The sequence below is a fragment of the Sinocyclocheilus rhinocerous genome, unplaced genomic scaffold (genome assembly GCF_001515625.1).
Source record: "Sinocyclocheilus rhinocerous isolate Xijiao unplaced genomic scaffold, SAMN03320098_v1.1 scaffold115, whole genome shotgun sequence".
Classification (NCBI taxonomy): domain Eukaryota; kingdom Metazoa; phylum Chordata; class Actinopteri; order Cypriniformes; family Cyprinidae; genus Sinocyclocheilus; species Sinocyclocheilus rhinocerous.
The window spans coordinates 2,594,754-2,616,690 of NW_015650001.1; the positions used below are offsets into that span (position 1 = coordinate 2,594,754).

Consider the following 21,937-nt stretch of genomic DNA (forward strand, 5'->3'; position numbering starts at 1 on the left):
AAATATATTTATATATAATATAAATATATACATGTAAATATATGTGAATATTTTCAAAATATATACTGTATGAGTGCGTATTTATAGATGCATAATAAATGTACACATACATATATTATGTAAACAAAAACTTTTATTTTGGATGCGATTTATCGTGCAGCCCTAGTCTGAACACTCTATCAGTGTGAGATTATGAATTTTAGAACTTTAGAATCTCTGCTCAAGAAGGCACATTGTTTGAGGTATCATTCACGACCTTAAAAAAACGGTGTACAATGAAGTATAATGAATTTAAATAATCAATAAACCTTTCCTCTAGGACTTGGCCATGGGATCAGATGCTGAGGGGGAACAGATCAAAGACACTATGAAGAGTATCGTCCCTGTTCTGCTCAACACCGAGATCGAACCCTACGACAAAATCCGCATCATACTGCTGTACATTTTCCATAAGAAGAAGGGTATGAACACTTGCATTTATGCATGACTTCATTTAAGACTGCTTAATGAATTAAACAGAAGTGATTCATCCAAACACACAGGCATTGGTGAAGAGAACCTCACAAAACTCATCCAGCACGCAAACGTGCAGCAGGACAAGAACATCATCACCAACCTGCAGCACCTGGGCTGCCCCATCATTACTGGGGTAAGATGAGACGCTCAGATGTCTGAGGACAGGCCCAGATGCAATCTACAGATGTCTTTCGTTATTTCCTTATGTCTTTCCTTTCCTTATTCATGAACATAGGAGTCATACTGATTTTCTTCATAGGAAATAACTGTCCAGGCACCTGTGTGGGCCTAAAGATCAATACGTTATCAAATTACTAACGCATTCTCTGTCTTGTCTTTCAGGGCGCTAATGCTGGTAAGACTCTGCCTGACAGGAAGGAGCGCACAGAATCCACGTATCAGCTCTCCCGGTGGACACCCACCCTTAAAGATGTGATGGAGGTCAGGAAACACTGTCAGTAATAGTTTTATGATCATGTAAGAATGTAATTATTCTCATTTAAATTCCTTTGGCTCTGCAGAATATCATTGATGACAAGTGTGACAGGAAGCAGTGGCCGTTCCTGTCTGAGCCCGCCCCCATCACCACCACAACCACTACAGTCAGGTACCACAACCACTACAGTCAGGTCGTGGCCTAATGGTTAGAGAGTCGGACTCGTAACCCAAAGGTTGCGGGTTCGAGTCTCGTACCGGCAGGGATTGTAGGTGGGGGAAGTGAATGTACAGCGCTCTCTCCCACCTTCAATACCACGACTGAGGTGCCCTTGAGCAAGGCACCGAACCCCCAACTGCTCCCCGGGCGCTGCAGCATAAATGGCTGCCCACTGCTCCGGGTGTGTGTTCACGGTGTGTGTGTGCGCACTTAGGATGGGTTAAATGCAGAGCACTAATTCCTAGTATGGGTAACCATACTTGGCCACATGTCACCTCACTTTTTTCACCTCACTTTAGCGCTGCCCACAGCCGCACAGACACTAGAGACATTAGTGATTGAACGGATTTATTACACATTATAATGCAGTTTTTGTATTGGCAGTTTCTAGAATTTTAGAGGAAACAGTCACCTGACCTGACAATATTGAATAAATTTAATAAATATTGAAAAAAAAAAAAAAAAACTGTTTATTTTATTTTATTTTATAACTTTTGTTATTTACATTTGTACATAATATTGTGGAAAAGTATAATTCAAGTGCTTGCTATTTATTGGAATTATCACCTTATATTAATATCCAAATAATTAAATATTTATAACTCAAGGATTTGTACCTGAAAATGTCAAGGTTTTTGATTTAATAATTTCATACATTTTTACAACTGAACTTAAAAAAGTACAGCTGTATCCATTAAAAACTATGAGTACATAACTGAGTAAATACTGGTAGTATCACTCACTATTTTGTTTTGTTTTGTTTTTTTGTTTTATTTGGCTTTGATTTACTTTGTTTTGTTATGTTATGTTATGTTATGTTATGTTATGTTATGTTGTTTATTTTATTATATTTTTTTGTTTTATTTTGTTTTGTTTTGTTTTCTCGTCAATGGTACCAGGATCTCCATATACAAATTTAACTAGCTTACAATCCCTATACACAATTGTTTTTTTGTTTTATTTGGCTTTGATTTACTTTGTTTTGTTTTATGTTATGTTATGTTATGTTATGTTGTTTCTTTTATTTTATTATGTTTTTTGTTTTATTTTGTTTTGTTTTCACATCAATGGTACCAGGATCTCCATATACAAAATTAACTAGCTTACAATCCCTATACACAATCTGAGTTGAAACAGGAGACATCAGAGAAAGAAATAAAAAAATATAAAAATATATGCATACATTTTTTTGCATAAATATATGCAAAAAAAAAAAGCAAAAATAAAAATGTATACATATAAATAAAGATATAAGAGTACATGAAATAAAAAATCATGAAATATATCATTTGCTTCATTAAGAAAGCCCAACACAATTTGGTTTTAAAACATGCATTGTTAAAGTTTAGTGACGAAACTGAAAAACAAAGACCAAAAAAAATCAATAAAGCATGATATTTCTTAATTCACACAAAAACAATATTTAGGTTGAATTAGATTTTTGGGGACATGCAAATATACCGATATTCCAATGAAAAGCAAACATCATTAATGTTTTATTTTAGAATTCTTTTGCATTACTAATTGAACAGACTCAAACAATGTGGCTAATTTTATTACCTTTTTAAATTATATTAGTATTAAGTCATGGATACACACAGAACACAAATTAAGAATGAACCATGAACAGAATCTTTTTTGCTCTAAACTGTTGAGATTTCAAAGCTACAAACGACGCACTACTTTGCATGTGGTCTGACGTTTCTGTCGAATCTTATTGCAGCAGCGCACGGTTTGGACACTGGCACAAAAACAAGTCTGCCACAGAGTACCGCAGCGGCCCGCGCCTCATCATCTTTGTGATTGGTGGCGTGACACATTCAGAGATACGCTGTGCTTATGAGGTGACCCGGGCCACCGAGGGCAAATGGGAGGTTCTGATTGGTGAGAAGAGTTGACGTAGTTTAAAGCACAGCATTTAGTGTTTTCAGAGTTGTTTAAAATGTCAAATATCATTTTCTTCTACAGGATCGTCTCACATTCTTACTCCAACCAACTTTCTGAATGACCTGAAGAATTTGGACCAGCCTGCACCCGTTTAGCAGTACATCGCTGAAGAGATCGATCCCTCTGAACTCATGTGAAGCCTGATACTCTGAAGTAGTGATTCTCTCAAATGACCAGTAAAAAGACACATTTTAGATCTTGCTTACTGATTATTTGCTGTCTTTTAAAGTAGTAATTTTAATTACGCAAGTTAAACCGGTAGTATATGTATGTATATATATTAAAGCTGTTGAAGACTGATGTTTAAGTTAAAAGAAAAATTATATATATATATGTATGACAATGTATGTGAAATTATTTGAGAACTTGTTGCCAAAAGCTTATAATTGTGCAGATAAGTGGATTAAATCTTGCCTTGCATCATTTAAAAATCAGTCCTGTCAAGTTCTGATGTGATTTGAAGACCTCTTTAGACCTGCAGACTGGAACAAATGATCACAACTGGATTTCTGGTTTATCGTACTGCTACTGTAAAGCTGCACAATGTAGAAACAAACGATTTTTGCAGTTTATACCATAAAGCAAGATAAGCATGCGTATAGTACAGTTGCCTGTTTTTGATCTCCAGTCAGGGTTTTGTTATATTTTCTGCCGCTGTGTTGGTGAAGGCATCAGATGTTTCATCTCAGTATAAATGTTTGTTTTGTTATTCATGCTCTGAACTTGTGCACTTTCTTCTTTTACTGTTACGTTATCACATATAGGCGGATGTGGTTCACTGGGTATTTTTGTTTGTTGTCTATGTTAATGATTCTAAATAAATTTTGCTTATGCCTCACTCCAGAAAGAGATGCTTGACTATAACAAGTTTCATCTTGCTTTCTGTTTATGATAGATATATCATATGATTGATATAGGTAGACCAACGTTAAAAAATTAAGGTCAGTATGTAGTTTCTTTTATTCAGCAAGGATGCATTAAATTGATTAAAAGTGACCGTATGGCATTTGTAATGTTACAAAGACATTTATAATGTTCTATTTCAAATGCTGTCAAAAAATCTATACATTTCGAACTTTCTGATTCTGAAAAAAGGTATCACAGTTTCTACAAAAATATTAATTAGCACAATTGTTTTCAACATTGATAATAACGTTTCTTGAGCAGCAAATCAGCATGTTAGAATGATTTCTGAAGGATCATGTGACACTGAAGACTGGAGTAATGACTGATGAAAATTCAGCTCTGATCACAGGAATAAATTACATGCTCAAATATATTCTAATAGAAAACACATTTTAAATTTTAATAATATTTCACAATATGACTGTTTTATTGTATTTTTGATCAAATAAATGCAGTCCTGACTTAAGACATTAAAAAAATCTTAATGGTTGTCTAAATATGTGCACCTCTGGGTTCCCATTCTGGCATTTTTTGTTTGTTTATTTTATGTAATCAGTTTTGTATATTTAACATTTTTTAATGTTTATTGTTTAAAACTGTACCTAGACAAGTTGTATAAAAGGGTTGAAAATAAATGCAAACAGCTCATACTGTTTAGTATAGTACATGTATACTTATATACTAGTAGGCTATAGTATGCTTTCTGAGGTTAACAAATCATATTTTTGTTGAAAATTAAGCACTTAATTTCACTGTTTTTTAAAACTTCCAGGTCTGTACTATTTGCAACTGCACTTCCTGCAACTCAACTCTTGATTGAAATGTCACTCTTCCTGTACGTCACATTCATAATATTTAAACCCATTGTCTGCTGGTTTTCAGAAATCCATTAATCGGTTCCATAGAGTTATTAACCGAAACACAGACTGATGGTGTCAGCAGGTCTCTGCTGAGAGATATGGATGTCACTGCTCAAATAATTGTCATCTCCCATGATAAAAGATCCCGGCTGTATGATAGAGAGGATTAACTGGTTTTATCTGGGATTAAAGACGGCCCCGGTCTAGGTTTCCTAATGGGTGTGGGTTATATTCAAAGCTTAAGACCCTCTAAAATCTCTCCATCCGTCGCTTCAGTCGAGAGAGAAGCTCGCTCACAAGTTTGTACACAAGTACGTTACTCAACCGCAGCATGACTGAAATGTTAATACTTGTTTTGAGGAAGTAGCTATGCACTGATATTTGTATTTTAATAAGAAGAAAATCCAGATGAAGATTGTAGAATTGAAGATGACGTCTGTGGCGGACAAAATGGAGGTATTTTATACTTTTATTTTACATTTTAGGTTTAATTTCAAATAGTTTATTATTAGTTTCGTCGTATGAATCATTATGTAGGTTTACGCTACAAAACCAGCATATGCTGGTTAGGTATGTTTTGAAGCTGGAATGCTGGTTTAAGATGGTCCTTTGCTGGTTTATGCTGGTCCGAAGTTAAGATGGTCCTTTGCTGGTTTATGCTGGTCCGAAGTTAAGATGGTCCTTTGCTGGTTTATGCTGGTCCTTCGGACCAGGTTAGGACCAGCACACGACCAGCTAATGACCATCTTAAACCAGCTCAAACCAGCATCCCAGCTTCAAAACATACCTAACCAGCATATGCTGTTTTTTCAACAGTCTGTTAAAAGTGAATCAAATGTTTTTGTCTTGACAGCAAGTGTCAGTCGAGCAGGACGAGCTGTTTTCCCTGGTTAGTAAAGCTCAGCGTGGAAGAATAGATGAACAGCGCTGTTCCTTGGGTCCAACAACACGCCAACAAGCTCATGCCTACAGCCCAGGTCAGATACTGTGATTATTAAGATATTAATTCATTTACTTTCACCCTAGTCTTTTAAACGACACTCTTTATTAGTGGTAGTTATTTGTTAGGAAAGGCAAAGTGAAAACAAAAATGGTAAAGATTCACCATACTTACACATCTGATCAAAGACGATTTTTTTGTATTACATGTTTTCTAAAATATTATATTTCAATATACAAATGAGGTATTTTCTAATTAAATATGCACTCATTTACATACATTTGCAGAACAGGAATCTGAACATTGGATAAAGCCAGGTTCAATTTTTTTGTTTAATTTTGTTCATATATTAGAGTAATACGTTTTTACAGAGGGGATTTTGGATTTATCACTTAATAAATCAGGAAAAACAAAACATGTTTTTAGGAATAAAATGTTATATAAATCAGATACATGAATGATATACAGTGGGTACGGAAAGTATTCAGACCCCCTTAAATTTTTCACTCTTTGTTATATTGCAGCCATTTGCTAAAATCATTTAAGTTAATTTTTTTTCCTCATTAATGTACACACAGCACCCCATATTGACAGAAAAACACAGAATTGTTGACATTTTTGCAGATTTATTAAAAAAATTTAAGGGGGTCTGAATACTTTCCGTACCCACTGTATGAACAAACCCCTCTGTAAAAACCTTTAGAATATATATACAGGAATAAAGCTATAAAGTTTAGTGTATTTAAGTGCTGCTGAAGTGGAGATTTCTGGCTCAGTGCAGGAGAAGAATCATTTTGAGAAAACGGCCTTTAAATACATGTGTTGTAATTGAGATCTACAGATGCAAATGAGTAAAGTGTAATGTAACAAATGTGCATTTTGGATGTTTTCCTTCCACTAGTCTGAAAGAAGACAAGTTGTGATAGCGAAATGGTCCAAAATCTCAAAATTTACCAGTGCATGAATAAACAATTTGATATCTTTTCCGCACCAGATCCAGATGATTTTTTCCAGTTCCTGGTCAATAGTCAAAGTCAACGATTAGACAACCAACGGGTGACACTGAACTCATTGCCAGGGATGGAGGCGTTCACCATCAAAGATCCAAAAGATGGAAATGTACTGAAGACAAACTTTGATCAGATTTGCAGCATGGTCAGCAAAGCTCATGTAAGTTTTCCAAGCAATATATAACACATGCTGCGAAAAAATGATTTTTCAATGTTCTACATGAAGATTATTAGTTCAAGGTTATACTTTTTTTTTTTTTACAAGAAAATGCTACTTTCTATTTGAAAATGTCCTGTTTAATTCAGTCTTACTTTAATTTCTTTGTAATTATTTGTGAAATTTACTAACAATTTCTGAGTGAAAATCGATCCTAGCTTTTCTTTTCTTTTTTTTCAACAGTCTGTTAAAAGTGAATCAAATGTTTTTGTCTTGACAGCAAGTGTCAGTCGAGCAGGACGAGCTGTTTTCCCTGGTTAGTAAAGCTCAGCGTGGAAGAATAGATGAACAGCGCTGTTCCTTGGGTCCAACAACACGCCAACAAGCTCATGCCTACAGCCCAGGTCAGATACTGTGATTATTAAGATATTAATTCATTTACTTTCACCCTAGTCTTTTAAACGACACTCTTTATTAGTGGTAGTTATTTGTTAGGAAAGGCAAAGTGAAAACAAAAATGGTAAAGATTCACCATACTTACACATCTGATCAAAGACGATTTTTTTGTATTACATGTTTTCTAAAATATTATATTTCAATATACAAATGAGGTATTTTCTAATTAAATATGCACTCATTTACATACATTTGCAGAACAGGAATCTGAACATTGGATAAAGCCAGGTTCAATTTTTTTGTTTAATTTTGTTCATATATTAGAGTAATACGTTTTTACAGAGGGGATTTTGGATTTATCACTTAATAAATCAGGAAAAACAAAACATGTTTTTAGGAATAAAATGTTATATAAATCAGATACATGAATGATATACAGTGGGTACGGAAAGTATTCAGACCCCCTTAAATTTTTCACTCTTTGTTATATTGCAGCCATTTGCTAAAATCATTTAAGTTAATTTTTTTTCCTCATTATTGTACACACAGCACCCCATATTGACAGAAAAACACAGAATTGTTGACATCTTTGCAGATTTATTAAAAAAGAAAAACTGAAAAATGCTCAGTATTTAGTAGAAGCACCCATTTGATCTAATACAGCCATGAGTCTTTTTGGGAAAGATGCAACAAGTTATTCACACCTGGATTTGGGGATCCTCTGCCATTCCTCCTTGCAAATCCTCTCCAGTTCTGTCAGGTTGGACGGTAAACGTTGGTGGACAGCCATTTTTAGGTCTCTCCAGAGATGCTCAATTGGGTTTAAGTCAGGGATCTGGCTGGGCCATTCAAGAACAGTCACAGAGTTGTTGGGAAGCCACTCCTTCGTTATTTTAGCTGTGTGCTTAGGGTCATTGTCTTGTTGGAAGGTAAACCTTAGTTCCAGTCTGAGGTCCTGAGCACTCTGGAGAAGGTTTTCGCCCAGGATATCCCTGTACTTGGCCGCATTCATCTTTCCCTCGATTGCAACCAGTCGTCCTGTCCCTGCAGCTGAAAAACACCCCCACAGCATGATGCTGCCACCACCATGCTTCACTGTTGGGACTGTATTGGACAGGTGCCTGGTTTTCTCCACACATACCGCTTAGAATTAAGGCCAAAAAGTTCTATCTTGGTCTCATCAGACCAGAGAATCTTATTTCTCACCATCTTGGAGTCCTTCAGGTGTTTTTTTAGCAAACTCCATGCGGGCTTTCATGTGTCTTGAACTGAGGAGAGGCTTCCGTCGGGCCACTCTGCCATAAAGCCCCGACTGGTGGAGGGCTGCAGTGATGGTTGACTTTCTACAACTTTCTCCCATCTCCCGACTGCATCTCTGGAGCTCAGCCACAGTGATTTTACAAGAAAATGCTACTTTCTATTTGAAAATGTCCTGTTTAATTCAGTCTTACTTTAATTTCTTTGTAATTATTTGTGAAATTTACTAACAATTTCTGAGTGAAAATCGATCCTAGCTTTTCTTTTCTTTTTTTTATCAGTGTATATCTGTAAGAAAGGTTTGAGAATGAACTTTTTGACCTGTCATGTAGAGTTTCAAGAAGCGCAACCCTCCAAAAATGAGCCTGACCCCCCGGGGCCAGGGCTCTATGAGAAGATCAAGCTACAGTCCTCAAACTACTGCTGATACAGACACTTATAACACTCTCACAACCAGATCAGCCTCATTCAACCCTCTACCAGACAAGGACAGAATGGACTATGACAGTTTTCAAGTGAGTATGAATGTTATAGTAGCCATATTTTTCTCAAAACTAACAAGTATAAAAGCCTGTTATTCTTGTTCTAAATCTATCAGCGTGAGCAGGACCAGCTGTTGTGTCTAGTTAGTCAAGCACAAAGTGGACGGATGGATGAACAACGCTGTTCAATTAACCCTTTATCACCTGGACATATGGATAACAGCCAGTCAGGTAAGTCTGTCATGTGTAATAATTTATCAAATAGCTACAAAGAGCAAACCAATCAGTGCAGTTTCTGTTCCTCTACATCCTTCAAACAGATCAAGATGTCGAGACGTTTTTTAAACTCATTGCTAGCACCCAAAATCGGCGGTTCGATGACCAGCGGGCGACGCTAAACCAGCTGCCAGAGATAAAATCGCCTCATGGTATGACTGCTCAGGATTCAGATCAGCTCTTCAGCATGGTCTCCAGAATGCAGGCGAGTAAAATGTTGAGATGTCGCCTTCATCATTTAAAGGCATTATACGCTACCGTTCACACGTTTGAGGTCAGTAAGTAATTTTTTAAACAGAGAAATTAATACTTTTATTCAGCAAGTATGTATTATATTGATCAAAAGTGAGAGTAAAGACATTTATAATGTTATAGAAGATTTCTATTTCAAATAAATGCTGTTATTTTGAATTATTCATCTGAAAGAATCCTAAAAAGTGTAACCTGGTTTCTACAAAAAATTGCAGTATGTTTTATAAAACATTGAACTCTTCTATTTAAAAAAAAAAAATTAAGGAAAATGTGATGAATGATACATTTGTGAGACTATGCACAGCTTTAACAAGGGCAAGAGCCCAAATATAGGCCAGCAAATAAAGGGGCTTATTTTAAGATGTTAATCAACATTTACTAGCGCTCCCCTGTTTCCATAATTGGTACATGCCCAGAAACAGAAACCTGGCTAGACTGTCATTAATTTAAAAGCACTCTGTGATAACGATGCACTCTTGTATTATTTTCTCTTCGGCAGGGCTCTCGGATAGATGATCAGCGCTGCTCTGCTCCCAAAATCCAGCTGGGGTCTCCTGCCCCCCCAAAGAAGTCTCATTCTCAACCCGTATCCCCGTCTGGATCAGGCTCACCCACTAAATCATCCCAGAGATCGGGATCATTCAGCCCGGCCTCTGAGGTGAGCAGCCACACTGCACAAATCAATCCAGACAGCATCCAACTGAAGCAATTCTGAATAAAATTTTAAAATCAATGGATAACCTTTTTATAGGTTGAAAACATTATTCATAGCATAATCGTACCACTGAAAGTGAAAAAAAGATACTACAGAAATTGTATATATTTAACATTTTATATATTTTAAAATACCAGTCAGTTGAATAATTACGATTTTTAAAATGTTTTTGAAAAAAGTCGCTTGTGCAAACCAAGGCTGAATTTATAGTAAGTAAATATAACAGTAATATTGTGAAATATTATTATAATTTAAATTAACTGTTTTTTTATTTAAATATATTTTAAAATGCAATTTATTTCTGTGATGGTAAAATTGAATTTTCAGCAGCCATTACTCCATCTGATATACATTCAGAATAATTTCTTAAGAATCTTGTGACACTGAAGTCTGCCATAATGGTTGCTGAAAATTCAGCAGTTAATTACAAAACAACAACAAAAACAACCCCAATATCAAAAATCAAAACTTATGACTAGTACTGTATGTATTTAAATTAAAATATATTTTTTGTTCTAGTTAGTAACACAAAAAATGATTTGCCTTTGTAATAACCTGTAGCTCAACAGTTAGTGGGAACAATACACTCATATATAAGTGGAATTTTTAACCAGCTTTTTTCCCTGGTGCATCATACACAGCAACGGCGAATGGATGACCAGCGGTGCTCATTTGAACCCTTTAAAAAGACTTCCTCCTCTCCAAACACTACTCAAACAGGTAACCAAGTCTGCTTATTATGAATGACCTGCTCATTATAAAAAATGCATCTCTGCAATCCTAATGTCTCACACTATACTGGCTTGTTCCATGCAGCGGAAGATCCTGAGCAGTTTTTCAAACTGGTGGCCAACTTTCAGAGCGGACGACTGGATGACCAGCGCGTGACACTCAGCGCATTGCCAGGCATCCAGAACTCCAACACTGGAACTAAGAGAGAGAACAATAAAACATTAGCCCCTAAAATCACCCTGACCCCCGCGTCACCTGCTGCGCCAAAAAAAGTTTGTTCCAGACCTTCCTCTCCCACTCTGAGCATCAGTGAACCAGACACACCTGTCAGGCCTCCCCCCAGATCGGCCTCATTTTCCCCGAGAGATTACTGCATGATGACCTGTCTGCGCAGGTGAGGGATTTTGTGTGGCATGTACTGCATCTATTTTTGCTTTTCATCTCTAAATTCAAATTAAGTTGTTGATATTAATTGGAAGAACACTTTTGCTTTACAGATATCGTTTCAAATTTCCATGTGCTTCCCTCCAGATCAGGTAGGTACTGTAGATGACCACAAAAAACTGTTTACAGAATGAAAGTCATTATAATTTCCATATTTCCGCACTTCTGAAGTCATAAGATAGCTTTTTGTGAAAAACAGACCAAAGTACGTCACAATGTTTCAGCTGTTTTTGTCAGTATTATGAAATTGAATGGGACCCAAAGCTTTCAAACTCCAAAAAAGACTGAAAAATTTTGAAATGACATGAGGGTCAGTTTTCATTTTTGGGTGAACTATCCTAATGAGTTCAACTCACTCACTCAATGATCTGGTTTAACAACGTTTTTGAATGAACAGCTCACTGGATGGGAAGACTCATTTAATGATGCAAATCATGGTCTGATCCTCACACATGGCTTCAAAAGGCTTGAATATAGTGCAAGAGATGCATAGACAATTTTATGAGTTTTTTTTGTCATATTCATAGCGTAACAGTGTGGTCACTATGAACTTTTATAGGACACTATGAATTTTTCTATTTGTATATAGCATTTTTATTAGTGCTGTCAAACGATTAATCGCGATATAGGTGTATTATTACATAATATATGTGTGTGTACTATGTATATCTATTATGTATATATAAATACACATGCATGTATATATTTAAGAAAAATATGTATAATATAAATTATATGAATATAAATATATACATGTAAATATTTTCAAAATATATACTGTATGTGTATGTATTTAAATAAGCATAATAAATATACACAGTCAGTATGCATATATTATGTAAACAAAAACTTTTATTTTGGATGCGATTAATCGCGATTAATCATTTGACAGCACTAATTTTTAAATAAAAACAAAATAGCTTTTTGTAGGCCACTGTTATTGCTGGAGTCTTCATGGTGTGTGTATATACAGTATTTCCCAAAAGTGCTATTCATTCTTTAAGTTAAACTTAAGTACACTTAGGTAAAAATTTTTAAACCGCTTTAAGAAAGCGATAGAAGCTGGTCAGCTCAAAGCAAACTTAAGGCACTAAAACAGTGTTTTCCTATTCCAGATTGCTACTTATTTATGCTTGAACATTAATGCCTACACAGTAAAATAAATCAGAAGTTGAGAAAATGTAAAAACATGAGGCAACCAGCTTCAGGATTTTTTTTTTTTTCGTTTTCTCAAAAAATTCTCATGCTTTGGCCAAAAATGCAAATTATTCAAGTGCATCAACAGCACAAAGTCTAAAGTGTAATGTTTATTTTTGGGTCTCTTTCAGACGCATGGACCAAATAACCAGCCATGTCCACTCCCTGAAATCTTTCTCACAATCGGACAACCGGGGGAGGCTATAGTAATTCCTCTCAGCCCTAGGCCTGGCAGACCGCTTTCTCTCAATGTGAACCCACCCGGACAGCATCGCTCCAGGTCTGCGTCTCCTCACAGGTCTCCTGCCAGTCAGGGACACTCGAGACCCTCTTCTCCACACCCAGGAGACATGGCTAGTCCAATGGGGACCCCATATGAGGACTACATCTCTCTGAACCAAAGAGTCCACACCAATCAGCTGCAACAGAATAACGTACGGGACAGAGCAGAGCTGAACAAGGAGGCTAAGAAAGGAAAAGGAAAGAGTAGTGGAAAGAAAGAGAAAAAAGAGGGAAGCAAAGAAAAGAGAAAATAGGATGCTACGCATGTTCATATATTCTGGTTTCACATCACCTGGTTGAATGTCAGTATTACAAATAAGCTAAACTTGTTGATTTTTAGAAAAAAAGTTATTTGCATTTGATGACTTAATTAAAAAAAAAAAAGTTTTAATTAACCTGTTAAAATAAGCTATGTTCACACTGGAAATTAACATACCGTTTAGAAATGTATTCTGTATGGTTTTATTTCATGGCTCAGGGTTTGAGTGAACTGACTGACTGAAATTTATGATATTTGTGTGTGTCTGTATTAAGTGAAGGAGTAAAATGTAGTTTTTTATCTGCTGTGATGGATGATCAAATAGGCTTGTGCTGTTTCTGTTGTGTTTGATAATCTCTTGTGAATTTAATAAATAAATATGTATTTGTGTGAAGCTTTATGCCTGTTTCTAAAATTAGTGTTACCTGTGCTGTTTATGTTTCGTGTAAAATAAATCATCATCTAATTAGGCTACTGATAAAGATCTCCTGCAAATGGACATGACTTTAAACACGTTTCCAAAATGACTAATAACTGATACATTTTCAGTAAACATAAACAATAATTTTTTTTTAATGTGAAACAAATTACAGTATGCTAAGTGAATACACCAAGCAACGCACAAGACTGCACATATTGGCTACCCTAGAACAGATTTTCAGCAGCTGTATCTCTTTAACTTAAATCACAAATGCCTACTTGTAGATTTACATCAAAAGTTTTAAAATGTAAAATCTTGACTGGGACTTGATAATGACTGATAAAGCACTTATTCCCACATCTGAATAACCCGCTGTCATTCTGTCTGTCTTTCTCTTATTCTGCCCTAAAAGTAGATTACAAGCTGTTTCAGAGCAGCTGCAGCAAATCATCCTGCTTTCTCTCACTCTAAATATCTTGAAATAACCTTCTAAATATCTTTACATTTACAAACAGCCCCAAATCAGAGCTCTTTAACTTGTAAAATGTTTTAAAAAATCCTGAGCAAATGGATTTCGAAAGTTTTAAAACATTTTGAAGACTTGTGATAATACAGAACATTAGAAAGACACTCCAAAAAGAGTTATTTCACATTTGTTTTTATTTATTTTTATTGTTTTATTTACATTTTTTGTATTTTGCACCAGGGTTCAGGTTCAGGGTTTTTATGCACCAGAGACATGGTTTGTTTTTTCTACTTTTTTCCCCCCAGCATTAGCAGTAGGTTTTTTTTCATTGCTCTGATTGTTCAATCTGCTCTTGTTCTTTTATATCATGCTCTTCTGCGAAAGGAATTGGCATTTATGGGCTGCTCTATTTGTCTTGCTTTCTCTGCACTATGGGAGAAAGTGACTCTCAATGGCCGGTTGCCGATGATATAGCCATTCATTACAGATGTGGCTATAACAGCATCATCGAGCGATGAGTATGTCACAAAACCATAACCCATGCTGCGTCTTTTCTTCGTGATCACCGTTGCACTGGTGACTTCTCCAAAAGCAGAGAATAGAGAGCCCAGCTCCTCACTGCCCAAGCTGTACGGCATGTTTTGGACATAAAGACTGAAGTCTTTCTTTTGGGGAGGTTTGGAGCTGCTCTTTTGCTCTGCCTGGTGTTCCTTGTATGTCTTAAAATGGCATACGGACACTAGATAGCCATTGAGCAGCGAGCCATCCAGCTTCTTAATAACTAATTCAGCGGCCTCGAGTGTGGCGTGATAGATGAAACCATAGCCTTTCGGTTCACCGTTACTGTCACACACCACTCTGCTCGACAGGATTTCCCTGAAGCGAGAGAAAGTCCTGGATAAAGCAAGGTCATTGATGTCCCTTGCTAGGCCCTTAATAATTATATTACCGATTACACTTTTTCTCAGAGTGGAATCATTTTCGGCCCACATGATACGCTGTATATGCAAAGGGAAGCCTAGTCAAAAGTAGCTCATACACTGACAGCATCTTTTTATTAGGCTCTAAACGTTCTAAAAATTCCAATGACATAGCACCATTATGACATCATCACCACCCAGTTTAAAATTTTAAAAATAAACAATCTATTGTTGCAGCACCAACACACAAACATGGGTTGATACACAGGACGTGAATTACACATTTAAACTAGTGCTGTCAAATGATTAATCGCGATTAATCGCATCCAAAATAAAAGTTTTTTTTTTCCTGTAATATAAATAATATAAATATATACATGTAAATATTTTCAAAATATTTACTGTATGTGTGTGTTTTTTTTATATATTTCATAAATATACACAGCACACATACATATAGGCCTATTATGTAAACAAAAACGTTTATGTTGGATGCGATTAATAACGATTAATAGTTTGACAGCACTATATAACACATTGGCAATTGGGTCATTGGGTCTTTGCGACTGATTGACAGATAAACTAGATTTTCAATGTTGATGTTAATTGTGAGAAAAGAGTTTGCTACGTATATTCAGTTTAACATCATTAAAGAGCGCAAATGTCATTCAACTGAACTAGTGTGTGTGTGTATACACTTACTGTACATTATCTTCTTGTTCCGTCCATAATGCAGGCCCCTGAATGAGCGGGGTTTTTATAGCGTATTTAATTCAACTACACAGGTAATATTAATGGTATGACCCTTTTCAGATGTGGCCAATATTACGATTTAATATCTGCAAGTATAGTTTATTAAAAATATACTTTTAAGATTTACAGTACACTACAAGTACAACACAATTAAGCGCACTTCTTTTTCAACTATTTTGCTACAGTTACTTCTCTAATAAAACATTTTTCGCTGCAAAGTCTACATAAAGTTCACTTCAGAATAATGGCAAAGGCTCTCTTACATTGACGTCCATTAAAAACGCCCTAATCCTGGAGGCTCCCCCTAGAGGACAAGCATTGACACAACCTCAAACTCTGTCAGAGGAAGCGACAGCCAATAGGACTTCACTCGGAAAAGGCGGGGCTTTTGTACTCTACGTTCCCAACACGTTGGGAAAGTATTTGTTTTGTCAAGAATAACACTGACTTTTTAAAATTATTAAACGGATTTCTCTGTCAAAAGGAAAATGCCAACGCTTAGCGGAAAGGCAGACGTTTTATTCGTATGTATTTGTGTTTTTAAGTAGGTTTTGTGTCATTTTTTCTTAGCTAGCTGTGATTAGCTTGCTAACTCTGAGAGTATAAGATAGCAAAATACAAAAATAATGTTTTAATATTTTATTTACTAACATCTGTGATGTATTACCTGTCAAACACGAACTGAAGTGTTGTGTCGTTTGCATTGATTAACATTAATTATAGACTGAATGGATAACAGTAGTTAGCATATATGTTCAGTCATTTACTAACAATATATTTGAAATTAAATAACCATTTTAATCGAACAAATATGATTCAGCTCGAAATACTTCTAGGTCCCTAACATGACTTTATCTTTTTGAGCTCGCATTCATTCGTTGTTCATATAATTAATAGAGTAATGTGTACATTGCAGGAAGACGATGATTTGCCTTATGAAGAAGAAATCATCAGGAATCCGTATTCAGTCAAGTGCTGGATGCGTTACATTGAGCACAAGCAAAATGCTCAGAAATCAGTGCTCAATATGATCTATGAAAGAGCTTTAAAAGAGCTGCCTGGCAGGTGTGTGCATGTCATCTTGTTTTCTCTTATAATGAAACCCCTGTGCTTGGAACCTAAAATAGATTTGCTTCTTTTCTTATGTATTTCTCAGTTACAAGTTGTGGTACAACTACCTGAGAGAGAGAAGGAAACAGGTGAAAGGCAAATGTGTCACAGATCCAGCATACGAGGAGGTGAACAACTGTCATGAGAGAGCACTTGTGTTTATGCATAAGGTAAAGCTGAAGTTTCTTACATTTTCACGTTTGTATAGCGGCAGTACTGTGTGACAACATATAGCAGACTTTTCACGGTCTCCTCAGATGCCCAGGATATGGATCGACTACTGTCAGCTCATGGTGTCTCAATGCAAAATTACACGGAGCAGACGGACATTCGATAGGGCGTTAAGAGCGCTACCCATTACCCAGCATCCTCGCATCTGGCCCCTGTATCTTCGCTTTGCCCGTAACTTGCCTCTCCCAGAAACAGCTATTCGTGTTTACCGCCGGTACTTAAAGGTAAATGTTGGACGTTATGCTGGAAACCAAAAACACACTTGATTGTCTATATTAGTTGACGTGTCAAGCTCTGTGCTTTAAGGTGTAAATGATTAAAGCTATCTATACACTTCCTTTTCCTCTGTCCTTTTTGTAGTTGTCACCTGAGAATGCAGAGGAATACATTGATTACCTGCGTTCAGTTGGACGTCTGGATGAAGCTGCGATTCGGCTGGCAGCTGTGGTCAATGATGAAAACTTTGTTTCGAAAGAGGGAAAGTCCAATTATCAGGTCAGCAAATTACAGGTTTTACATTTTTTAATGAGTTTGTCCATCTCTACATCTGGAGTGTAAATACACTACTATTCACAAGTTTGGGGTTGGTTACAATTTTTATTTTTATATTTTTGAAAGTAGTCTCTTATGCTCACCATGGCTGCATTTATTTTATCGACAACAAAGTAAAAACAGAAATATTTTGAAATATTACTACAATCTAAAGTAACTGCTTTCTATATAAATATATTTCAAATATAATTTATTCCGGTGATGGTAAAGCAAGTCTTCAGTGTCACATGATCCTTTAGAAATCATTCTAATATAATCTAATATTTGTGCTCAAGAAACATTTGTTATTTTCAATGTTGAAACAGTTGTGCTTAATATTTTTATGGAAACCGTGATACGTTTTTTTCAGGATTCTTTGGTGAACAAAGTTCAAAAGAACAGCATTTGTATGAAATAAAAATATTTTGTAACTTTGTCTTCACTGTCACTTTTTATGAGTTTAATACAGCGTTGCTGAATATAAGTATACTTATATTCAACTTATAAGTTGAATAAAAGTATAAGTAATTTTAATTTGCTGAATTAAAGAAATAAGTAATTTCTTTAAAAAACTGACCTCTTACTGACCCCTCACTCTTAAAGCTAAAATCTTACTGACCCCAAACTTTTGGACAGTAGTGTATTTGACACAGATTTATCTTAATTATGGTTCCTAACTAAATGATGCATATTCAAGATGATGCAGTCTGAAATTGGCCAACATTTTATTGTATTTTTCTGACATATTCATGCTTGAAGACAAAAATGTAGGTTGCAGATCTGGATTTGGTGGCTTAAAATAGGTCAGGAATTGTATTTTGGATTAGAAAAAAATGATTATCTAATACACTAGTAATTATTATAGGAATTATAATTGCTTAGGTCCCTAATCAATTCATTGAATTGTCATTCTAAGACTAATGATGCATTATTATTATGCATCAAAGTGGCTTTATGCCACTAATGTCCATCCTATTCTCTGTCTCCATATATGCATTAATTCAATTTTGTGAAATATTCACATACTGTGCAGAATGTACATATTTTATCATGTAAAATTCAATTACAGCTCTGGCACGAGCTCTGTGACCTCATCTCACAAAACCCAGACAAGGTGACTTCACTGAAGGTGGGAGCGATTATCAGAGGAGGTCTCACTCGCTTTACTGACCAGCTTGGCAAGCTCTGGTGTTCTCTGGCTGATTACTACATCCGCAGTGGACACTTTGAGAAGGTAAAACTACAAATATATGAAATCTAAGACTCTGTATACACTAACCCTGCTCATGCACAAATTGACACCATTATCTTGTTTTTTCAAGGCTCGAGATGTATACGAGGAGGCCATCCTAACAGTAGTCACTGTGCGAGACTTCACCCAGGTTTTCGACAGCTTTGCGCAGTTTGAGGAGAGCATGATTGCTGCCAAGATGGAGACCACGTCTGAACTGGGACAAGATGAAGAAGGTGAGAGATTTTTTTCCTCAGAAGACCTTGTAGCAATTAATCCTTGATGTTGGTGTTACAGAAATCCTGATTTCCCCACTCTAGATGACATTGACTTGGAGTTGCGATTGGCCCGTTTTGAGTCGCTGATAACTAGACGACCGCTTCTATTAAACAGCGTGCTGCTGCGTCAGAACCCCCACAATGTTCACGAGTGGCACAAGAGAGTCAAACTCTACGAGGGCCAACCACGACAGGTTGGAAAATCATTTACATCTTTAAATCGATTGATATTTGTCTCAACATAACTACAGTGTGTGATTTACACACCTTATTCTGCTTTTTCCTGTAGATCATCAACACATACACAGAAGCTGTGCAAACGATAGATCCTATGAAAGCCACAGGAAAACCTCACACTCTCTGGGTGTCCTTCGCCAGATTCTATGAGGATAATGAACAGCTGGATGATGTACGACACTTCCTGTGTACTTGCAGCTTTTAATTTAATTTAACTTGCAGATAATTTGTTGGTTAAACTGATGGTTAACTATTACTCTTGAACTTCAAGGCTCGGACTATCTTTGAGAAGGCCACAAAGGTGAACTACAAACAGGTGGATGATCCTGCTGCTTTGTGGTGTGGTTCTGGAGAGATGGAGGATTAGAAAAAAATGATTATCTAATACACTAGTAATTATTATAGGAATTATAATTGCTTAGGTCCCTAATCAATTCATTGAATTGTCATTCTAAGACTAATGATGCATTATTATTATGCATCAAAGTGGCTTTATGCCACTAATGTCCATCCTATTCTCTGTCTCCATATATGCATTAATTCAATTTTGTGAAATATTCACATACTGTGCAGAATGTACATATTTTATCATGTAAAATTCAATTACAGCTCTGGCACGAGCTCTGTGACCTCATCTCACAAAACCCAGACAAGGTGACTTCACTGAAGGTGGGAGCGATTATCAGAGGAGGTCTCACTCGCTTTACTGACCAGCTTGGCAAGCTCTGGTGTTCTCTGGCTGATTACTACATCCGCAGTGGACACTTTGAGAAGGTAAAACTACAAATATATGAAATCTAAGACTCTGTATACACTAACCCTGCTCATGCACAAATTGACACCATTATCTTGTTTTTTCAAGGCTCGAGATGTATACGAGGAGGCCATCCTAACAGTAGTCACTGTGCGAGACTTCACCCAGGTTTTCGACAGCTTTGCGCAGTTTGAGGAGAGCATGATTGCTGCCAAGATGGAGACCACGTCTGAACTGGGACAAGATGAAGAAGGTGAGAGATTTTTTTCCTCAGAAGACCTTGTAGCAATTAATCCTTGATGTTGGTGTTACAGAAATCCTGATTTCCCCACTCTAGATGACATTGACTTGGAGTTGCGATTGGCCCGTTTTGAGTCGCTGATAACTAGACGACCGCTTCTATTAAACAGCGTGCTGCTGCGTCAGAACCCCCACAATGTTCACGAGTGGCACAAGAGAGTCAAACTCTACGAGGGCCAACCACGACAGGTTGGAAAGATCATTTACATCTTTAAATCGATTGATATTTGTCTCAACATGTGATTTACACACCTTATTCTGCTTTTTCCTGTAGATCATCAACACATACACAGAAGCTGTGCAAACGATAGATCCTATGAAAGCCACAGGAAAACCTCACACTCTCTGGGTGTCCTTCGCCAGATTCTATGAGGATAATGAACAGCTGGATGATGTACGACACTTCCTGTGTACTTGCAGCTTTTAATTTAATTTAACTTGCAGATAATTTGTTGGTTAAACTGATGGTTAACTATTTCTCTTGAACTTCAAGGCTCGGACTATCTTTGAGAAGGCCACAAAGGTGAACTACAAACAGGTGGATGATCTTGCAGCGGTGTGGTGTGAATATGGAGAGATGGAGCTGAGACATGAGAATTATGACCAAGCGTTGCGTATACTAAGGGTAAGAGACTACTATACGTTACCACTAATGCTTTAGTGAAGCACAGTGTTATTTTAGTGTCATTGAGGTAATATTATCTATTTTATGTTTTATTCATTTTATATTTATATAGCTTTGGCAATTTTGTTGGTTTTATTGGTCATTTTCATGTTTTTTTTTTAAATTTAATGTCTATATAGTTTTTATTTAATTTTTGGTAATATCTAAAGACAATTTGCAGCCTAGTTTCAAAGTTTGCTTGGCATCATAGTCTAGTGCAGTGATCTTCACTATTTTTTTCACGAGAGCCGCACATATAGGACAAAGTTAATAGGAGAGCCACTTTTACTGCAAAGTATGAAAAGTTACATCCTGTCATAAATAGCATGTCTGCTTCTGCATCTGTCATCCCTGGACATACAATATGCAATGCAATACAAAGGGGTTTATTTTTAAAAGTTATTTTTTAAAGTTATTTATTTCAAGTTATTTGCTTCTACATTAGCCCATCATGTATCAAACCATAAGAGCACATTCGGCGTTAAGAGCTGGAAAGATTGCCAAAACAACTCCGCAGTGAGTCAATGTCATGGACGTAAGGGCAGAGCAAGTTTAAATATCTTTCTAGTCTATATTTCCATCTTGTAATTCCGCTGTTTTGGGTATTTTTAAAATATAAATGATTTATAATAGAGCAGACACTGACTGTTGTTCATGTATTTATGTTCTCATTTAGCGAGACAGCAGACGCTGAAAACACTGCGCACTTCAGTATGTGTGTAGTAAACGAAACCGCGCGTCTGTGCCATTCATTCATA

At 36.3% G+C, this 21,937-nt stretch overlaps 2 protein-coding genes and 1 pseudogene across 4 annotated transcripts in view; all 3 read left to right on the plus strand.

The window, feature by feature from the left end:
- LOC107711254 (syntaxin-binding protein 2-like) overlaps nt 1-3,956 on the plus strand; it is a 19,102-nt gene extending 15,146 nt beyond the window's left edge. Inside the window, exons 14-19 of the mRNA XM_016516209.1 lie at nt 320-461; nt 543-649; nt 859-957; nt 1,038-1,123; nt 2,895-3,055; nt 3,140-3,956. Coding sequence (XP_016371695.1) covers nt 320-461; nt 543-649; nt 859-957; nt 1,038-1,123; nt 2,895-3,055; nt 3,140-3,213 — 669 coding nt within the window. The 3' untranslated portion in view covers nt 3,214-3,956. The remainder of the gene's footprint in view (nt 1-319; nt 462-542; nt 650-858; nt 958-1,037; nt 1,124-2,894; nt 3,056-3,139) is intronic.
- Nucleotides 3,957-5,115: 1,159 nt separating this feature from the next.
- On the plus strand, nt 5,116-13,667 carry LOC107711186 (uncharacterized; annotated as a pseudogene).
- Nucleotides 13,668-16,212: 2,545 nt separating this feature from the next.
- Nucleotides 16,213-21,937, plus strand: part of xab2 (XPA binding protein 2) — a 20,351-nt gene continuing 14,626 nt past the window's right edge. Inside the window, exons 1-10 of one of the 3 annotated variants that reach the window (XM_016516212.1) lie at nt 16,213-16,367; nt 16,760-16,908; nt 17,000-17,123; nt 17,211-17,408; nt 17,545-17,679; nt 18,785-18,949; nt 19,038-19,182; nt 19,267-19,418; nt 19,514-19,633; nt 21,009-21,140. In XM_016516212.1, coding sequence (XP_016371698.1) covers nt 16,332-16,367; nt 16,760-16,908; nt 17,000-17,123; nt 17,211-17,408; nt 17,545-17,679; nt 18,785-18,949; nt 19,038-19,182; nt 19,267-19,418; nt 19,514-19,633; nt 21,009-21,140 — 1,356 coding nt within the window. In that variant the 5' untranslated portion in view covers nt 16,213-16,331. The remainder of the gene's footprint in view (nt 16,368-16,759; nt 16,909-16,999; nt 17,124-17,210; nt 17,409-17,544; nt 17,680-18,784; nt 18,950-19,037; nt 19,183-19,266; nt 19,419-19,513; nt 19,634-21,008; nt 21,141-21,937) is intronic. The other 2 variants (XM_016516210.1, XM_016516211.1) reach the window with 2 other exon arrangements.